Here is a 7,463-nt window from a genome sequence, read left to right as displayed (position 1 = left end):
GATGTGGTTTAAAGTGTAAAAAATACACCTGGTCACCCAGCCTCTCAGGATACCTTGTGTCAGAGTTGCATGTACCCCATGCACACCGTTTGACCATTTTTAAACTTCAAATCTCTGAAAAAGCTCATAAAACCGAACAAAACTGACTTTGCATTTCAATGGACGTCCAGGCAGAGAATGTTCAAGTGTATGGGAATGGCTATACGCACTGTGACTGGCTCATCGCGTTTGAGGGCGGGGCTTAGCCATAGGTTAATTATAACCGAGCACGGCACTAATGGAGCGGAGCCTGTGTTGCGTTCAGGCGTTGATATATGAAAATTTCGTCATACTGCCCAGCCCTAGATAAAATGATTTAATCTTGTGGCTCTTCTAGACTTTCCAAATGTTATCGGACCAATTAATTAAATCCTGATGGTGAAACAAGTCATTTCATGGAGGTTGTGATGCTCAAAAAAATGTATCCGCTGATTTAATGACATCTCTTTCCCAGTGTGAGTCTATGAGAGGAAGTTTTTTTGGGGCCCAATGGCATTTTGTGACAGATCCCAGAATACAGTACCACTATTTGGCCCATACGAAAACTGGCTTTAAAGTCCGGCTCACCGCCTGGGGGCCTCCTGGGGACAACACACAGAGCTAACTGTAGACATGCATAGGCCATGTGGTAAAAACCCCTGTTGGCATATTCCACGTCTTAATCGGAAAATGCTACGTTCTGAAAAAGACCTATTTTAGAAATTTCAAATGTAATAAGCTGTTTACATGGTGCCATGCCATTGTTCCAAAAGCCCAAAATTCCCAAGCCCCATTTGTCCAGAAAATGTCCCACTGGACTGAAAGCCCTCATCTGGAACAACCTGTTATCCCAAAAACAGACACCCATTATTTAAAAGTCCTGTTTCGCCAATACACACTCCCTGCAGTTAAAGTTTTCTGGTGGCATTTGAGTCACAGATCCTAAGTGTTTTTACCAGCCCTTAGCTGTGTTTCCCGGTGGTGTTTGAGCCCCCGATATCAGATGTTTTTACCAACCCTTGATGGCATTTCCCAGCAGCATTTGAGCCACTAATCTCAGGTGTTTTTACCGACCCTTCGCAGTGTTTTCCATAGGTGTTTGAGCCAATGATCTCAGGTGTTTTTACTGACCTTTCACAGTGTTTTCCAGGAGCATTTGAGCCAACAATCTCAGGTGTTTTTAACCAACTCCTGCAGTGTTTTCCAGGAGCAATTGAGCCACCAATCTCAGGTGTTTTTAACCAACTCCTGCAGTGTTTTCCAGCGGCATTTGAGCCACCGATTCCAGGTATTTTCACCAACCTGTCCCTACTTTTCCAGCGACTATTGTGCCAGTAAAGGTAGGTATTTTAACCCAAAACATGATGTTTTTCTAACCATAACCAAGCAGTTTTTGAGCCTAAGCCTAGCCACACATTCCCCACAACATATCTGACAAATGTACATATTTGTGGTTTATGGAAAGGTGTAATGTGAACATTTTTTCAGGTGATTGAGGTGTCTAGTGTGTATTTTCGGGGAAAACAGGACTTCGGAGCAATGAGCATTTTGTTTTTGGGATAACAGGCTGCTGCAGAAATGGGCTCTCAGTCTAATGGGACATTTTTTGGACTAACATGGCTTTGGAATTTTTGGCTGTTGGAACAATGGGAAGTCCCCGTTTAGGTGACCTGAATCGAATTTGGAAAATTGTCATAATCAGGATAATAGTGGAACATTAGTGTGCATGTACTGAATGTCTACTCTCTGGAACAACCCGGGTATTGCAGTACATGTTTGTCAGAGACATATGGTGTCAGTCCATGTTGTGTGTGAATGGATAGTCTTTTCATGCTGCCATGCTGGCAAACAGCAGTGAATATTATCACATACCTGCTACGAAGCAGGTTAGATGTCCCGGTGCCAGCCTTCCCTCACCCCTCTCTCTCCCTCTGTTTACCTCCTGCTTGTTTTTCTCCCTTCCTCCTACTCCCCTTTCCATCACCTACTGAATTTTTTCAGTGAGGGCGTGGGAGCCAGGGAGAGAGTGAGCTAATACCTCAGTCTGATTAACTGGTGGAAAAGAGGGCTGATAGTATGAGGAGGGAGGAGAGAGGGCGAGGGCTGAGGGGAGGTGGTGGGTAGAAATGAAGGGGTGGGGGGAAGAGAGGTGAGTATAAAAGCTTTGCTGTGAGGAATTAGGGGATATTCCTCGGGAGAAAAAACACACAGAGAGATATTTCCAAGACTTCCCACTTCATAATTATCTTTCCGGGTAAGTACATTGAAACAATCTTAAAACTAACTGCAGGTGAAAAGTAGAAGTAGTTTAAACATCTTTAAAACAAGCCAAACTTTTGCAAAACTGCTCATTTTATTGTTTATTATCTGGTGCATTTTGTAATGTTTTTAAATTTTTACTGCAACGTGCAATCTTCATAGTACAATAGGCCTACAGTGCTAGTGTGTTTGTGTAAAGAGTATTTAATATGTAGCCTCAGGTGGGTCCTGTGCGTGCCCAGCATCATGCCTGTGGCTTTTTCCAATGAGGTGGGCACATTCTGCCCGCAGATATGAATCCAACAGGACCCCTGCTACGACTCAGACAGGCATAAAACTCTGTAGACACAGTTGTCAGCACCAGACACACACACACACACACACACACACACACACACACACACACACACTCGTCTAGATGTCTTTGCCAGTCTTTTTGAACTTTGGGCCCGAGGCTGTGTTTTTGTGCCCACTGTGAGTCTGGGTCCGACTGTAAGCCAAGATATGCCTGAGGGGATGATGTTTTGCGTGCTGTGTGTGTGTGTGAGTATGTCTAAGTGAGTTGTGTGTGTGTGTGTGTGTGTTTACATATAATGAAAGCTGCTATTGACGGAGAAAAGCAGGGCTGTAGCAGAAACAGAATCCTGTCCAAATCCCACAAACAGAGGATGGGGATGAAAGCTTTTCTGCAGAGCAGGCATGCGAATACAATGTGTATGTTGGGGTGTTACACACATCTGGCACTGCTGTTTGCACAGGTGTCACACACCTTACCTTAGGTCAGCTATGCATGTGACTAAATGCAGATGTGTGTGTGCGTGCACGTGTGCAGAGCAGGTATGTAATAGTAAAGTAAAACTAAACTAAAGCTAGGTGTGAAAAACATTTTAGGTAACTAAAATAAAAATATAATTGGACTTCAGGAAAAAATACCAACTAAAAATGTGTAAGGTTACTTACAAAACTACTTAAAATAAAATAAAAATATACAAGAAAGGTTTTTAGTTTTCGTCTTTTGGTCAAATTTGGTCAGATTTGTTGACACATGAGAAGGCACTGGTGCATGTGTTTATTGAGACTGGCATGTCTACAATACTATGATTTAATTGCCTTCGCAAAGTATTAATATCTACTCTGAACTTCTTAAGTTTTGCCCCTGACAAACACCCCTTTTTATAATAAACCCCCCTAAAACTAAACTAAAACCTATCATTAGTAAAGATGCAAACTAAACTGAACGAGCAAACCCACTCTGGAAACTATAAGAAACTGAAATTAATTGAAAACAGAAATTTACAATAAAAAATAATGAAAAATACAAAACTCTACTAACCCTGGTGCGGAGCCAAGTGGAATACCTGCCTGCCAGTTATCTCCCTGCATTAAGCATAATAAGTTTGCATGGACTCCATCAGCTGGTGGTTAAACAGCTATTCTCTTAAGGTTGTTCCCCACAAACTCAGTTCCAGCTGGCCCTGAAAGCTGGCCCTGGTCTGGCCCTGACTTAACTTCAGTGCGCTGAAAAGATCTCTTGTTGTGCTCTTATGAATATATATAACTTTGGTTTGTTCCATGCAGAGATCCTGCAGCAACGTGCCAGCCTGTATAGATGCATATGTACTCATCATATGCCCAAAACCTCAGGCACAGACTTAGAAACTGCCACTTTCAGCCATCCGTCCCTGCTTGTGGTTCTTTCCCACAGCTTTAAAATTTCAGCCACTTTCTCTGCCTTTCTCTTATTTTTCTCCTAACTCTTACATCCGTGTTGACATGACTCACTGAAACACCTTTTCTCTTCTTTTTTTTCCAGCAGACAGGCAGATAAACAAGCCCCAGGATGAGGAGCCTTCTTCAGTTTCTGGCACTCTGTGCTGCGATCTCTTTCTGCGTCTGCTACGGTACAGATCCTCCCCGATGCTCCATCGATCAGCAGTCATTACCTATTCATAACAAATAATTGACCCCATTTATCATCATTTATGCTTAACCCGATTCCATGTTTTTCCCGTAGAGTCTCATGAAAGCACAGAATCCGTTGAAGGTGATTAAATGTTGTCTCTCGTTCATGGGAAAACATGCATGCAGTTCTAACACATAAGACACCGCCTGTTATACAGTACAATGTATTTAACCCTCATTTTACCCCTCATTAACAAACCCCTACCCTTATTTATTCATCAGTTGCACGTTGGGCATGCCTTAACTGATTAAAAAAGGATTTTTGTGAAGTAAAGTTTTATGGTTCCAGATCTGTTTGTGCCGCCAAACCAAGCCAACTCATTCATCACGCCACAGAGGGGTAACGTATACAACCCACCCAGAGGGAACGGCCATTACAACTTCATGAGGTAGAAGACACAACCACAGACACACACACACACAGACACACAGCACAAAGCCCTTTATGTTGCACATATGTAGGACCACAAACCAGCAGAGACAGGCACAGACATTATAGACCATTAAGGCGGAACTTAATTAGACTATTAAACGTCTACAACACACAGAGACGGAAACAAAATGCAGGAATGCAAGAATTTAAATGCAACAAAACAAAGACACAAGCTGTTTTTGATTACAATCCTTTTCCTTTTTTCTCACCATGCTTTCCTCTAACTGTCTCTGTCTGTCTTTATATATCTGCATTCCCCTTCTCTCTTGTCCAGGACGATAAAGTCTCCAGCCGAGAGGCGTGCAGAGACCTGCGAGGACTACTCGCCCTGTCGCTTCTACGCCTACCGCCACGGCTTTCAGCAGGCCTACCAGAGATACTTTGGAGCCCGAAACGCACCCCAGAGACCAGCTGCGACTCGTCGATACTAGACAGACAGTATCAGTGTGTCAAATTGCAGAATTATCATTATCGTCTGGGAATGAACGCGCGTTCCTTCGTTTCACATATCACGACTTTTATATAATTTATGTAGTTGTTTTTGTGGCCTCTTCTGGATGTGAAATGAGTCCTAGAAGAAAACACATTCTATAAACACGGAGTCATCCAGTGCGGCTCACAACCTGTCATTACGCACATGTAGAAATTCATGGCCCATCTCTTGTGTAATCTCAGGATAACTTTTTATCCACTATTATCACACCTTCACAGCATTTAGGAGCTTTATGTGATATGCACGAGTGAAGCGTTCTGCTCACTATCCACTAACCGTTTCTTACGTTATCCACCTATTTATCCAGGCCGGCACTGCTGTCAGTGATTATTTCCATTGCTTTGAAAATAAATAAAATTCCCTTTTTTGAGTTTTGTCTTAATCTTGTTTTTGCAATTTCTTGGCAAAAGGGGTGTGTGAGAACATTTGGTATTTGGAGTCAGTGTTTAAAATCAGTGGCAGATGTTAAAATGATACTGGTCCAACTTCTGTGACTGCCTCATGACTTCGCAATTACACATGTTTTGAAGGTCAGACCAAGAAATGATGTTATCAAATTATCAAACAAACATATACACAAATTGTCGACAGCTAGAGAAAATATGTTATAGACATATAAATAAGATAATACCGATGCGTCACTTTACTGTTGTAGCAGGTCGAGTTATATGTAAAATGATACAAAACCTCAGGGCTGGGTCCCTCCAGTGGGTCACAAGATAAATCTGAGAGGTTTATAAGATGATTAATGAGGCTGGAAAACATGACTGTTCAGTTTTATGTATTACTAAGCCTTGCTTTTTTTGTACAATATTGGATATTTTTACTTCTTTGAGACACAAACAGTTACTTAAATGAAACCATCTGAGGAGTTCAGTGAGGTTAGTGAAATGTTTCTCTGGTGGAACTGATTATAACTGATAATAAGTTGGGTTTCCATCCAAATATAGCTCAAATTTTAGCTGAATTGTCAGGAAATCAGCAAAAGAAAATGCAAGTTCATGGGCTTTCCCATCCACTTCTGTTATGCTAATATTGGAGATAAGGAGTAGGTGGCGCTTTTCTCCAGTCAGGTGCCACTGCAGAAGAGGGCACAATGAGATGATTATTAAAAGAGTGCCAGTCAAACCTCAAACAAAGGAAAACAATTGATGTATAATAACACAGAGCACACCGGACAATGTAATTAGAGAGTTCTGACCACCTTGATACAATTGCTGTTCCCCTCCAGCGAAAATAACTGGAGGCCAACGTAACTGTTTTTACGAGGCTTTGGCACTCTCATTTTTAAGCTAGTAAATGCTTTGTTCTTTACAGTCAATGTACTTCTTCGTAGTAAAGCTGTTTTTTTAAGGACAACCAGCATATTTGAAGAATAATGAAGCACCTAACACACACATATAGATAGATAACACGTTAATACAGGACTGGAACTCAAAATGTTAACGGCAACGGTATTATGGTGCATTCAAATGGGGTCATATTTACTGTAATCATGAGAAGAGTCCATCTGACGCCCCCTCATGTGGTATTTACGACCTCGTTAGTGGAAATTTTGTGGAAGCTCAGAGTTCATGAGTTGTGACGTGTTTGCTGACATGTTCAGAATTGACACAGACCATGAAGTCAAATTTTTCAGCAGCTGCAGTTAATATATTGTAGTTTTATTCATGTAGCATTGTTCTGTGTAATTTCATAATATGTCTGTGAAAACAATAAACACTCTGGCTGACGTGCCATGACTTGTGATGCAAGCTTGTTCGTGTAGATACAGGAGACAATATGGCGGCATTAGAGTTAAACGGTAGGCTAAGATAGGCTATGTGTCTAAAAACATTTGAGGGGAGAAATATGCAATGCAGTAACAGAATTTTGGTTCATATTTGATTAGTGCTGCTCCATCTCAGTATTTTCAGCTTTTACATTCTGGTTCACAAATTTTCGTATCATAACCAAACAGCATATTAAAATATGTTTCTCAAGAATGTTTAGGCAAGAAATAGGCAACGCAATAACAATATCTTGGTTCATATTTGATCAACACGGCTTAGTCTTACCGTTTCATCTCAGTATTTTCAGCTTTTGTTTTTGCAATACAGGAAACAGTATGGCGCCCACTTCCGGTTCACATATTTTTGTATTATAGCAAAAAAGCGCACTAAAATATGTTTCTGAACACAGTTTAGGCAAGAAATAGGTAATACAGTAACAGAATATTGGTTTATATTTGATCAGTGCTGCTTAGTCTTATTGTTTAATCTCAGTATTTTCAGCCTTCGTTTTTTCTATACAGGAAAC

The 7,463-nt window shown here is 41.2% G+C and overlaps 1 protein-coding gene across 2 annotated transcripts; it reads left to right on the top strand.

Moving 5' to 3' along the window:
• The first annotated feature begins 2,156 nt into the window (after positions 1–2,156).
• Positions 2,157–5,534, top strand: mgp (matrix Gla protein). Of its 2 annotated transcripts, none has more exons than XM_050069070.1 (5): positions 2,157–2,272; positions 4,094–4,178; positions 4,292–4,321; positions 4,529–4,628; positions 4,947–5,534. In XM_050069070.1, exons 2-5 carry the CDS (start codon positions 4,118–4,120, stop codon positions 5,101–5,103), a joined length of 348 nt encoding a protein of 115 aa, XP_049925027.1. In that variant the 5' UTR covers positions 2,157–2,272; positions 4,094–4,117; the 3' UTR covers positions 5,104–5,534. The 2 variants fall into 2 exon arrangements, with proteins under 2 accessions (XP_049925027.1, XP_049925026.1); XM_050069069.1 differs by having other exon boundaries at positions 2,168–2,272; positions 4,091–4,178.
• The last annotated feature ends 1,929 nt before the right edge of the window (positions 5,535–7,463 follow it).

This window comes from Epinephelus moara, chromosome 18, assembly GCF_006386435.1.
Source record: "Epinephelus moara isolate mb chromosome 18, YSFRI_EMoa_1.0, whole genome shotgun sequence".
Classification (NCBI taxonomy): domain Eukaryota; kingdom Metazoa; phylum Chordata; class Actinopteri; order Perciformes; family Serranidae; genus Epinephelus; species Epinephelus moara.
The sequence above is the reverse complement of the archived record's forward strand: the minus strand, read 5'-3'. Positions and strand labels throughout refer to the sequence as shown.

Coding starts and splice junctions, on each gene's coding strand:
- mgp (XM_050069070.1), top strand. CDS start 4,118: ATGAGGAGCCTTCTTCAGTTTCTGGCACTCTGTGCTGCGATCTCTTTC. Junction 4,179..4,291: donor CTCTTTCTGCGTCTGCTACG/GTACAGATCCTC, acceptor TTTTTCCCGTAG/AGTCTCATGAAAGCACAGAA. Junction 4,629..4,946: donor GGCCATTACAACTTCATGAG/GTAGAAGACACA, acceptor TCTCTTGTCCAG/GACGATAAAGTCTCCAGCCG.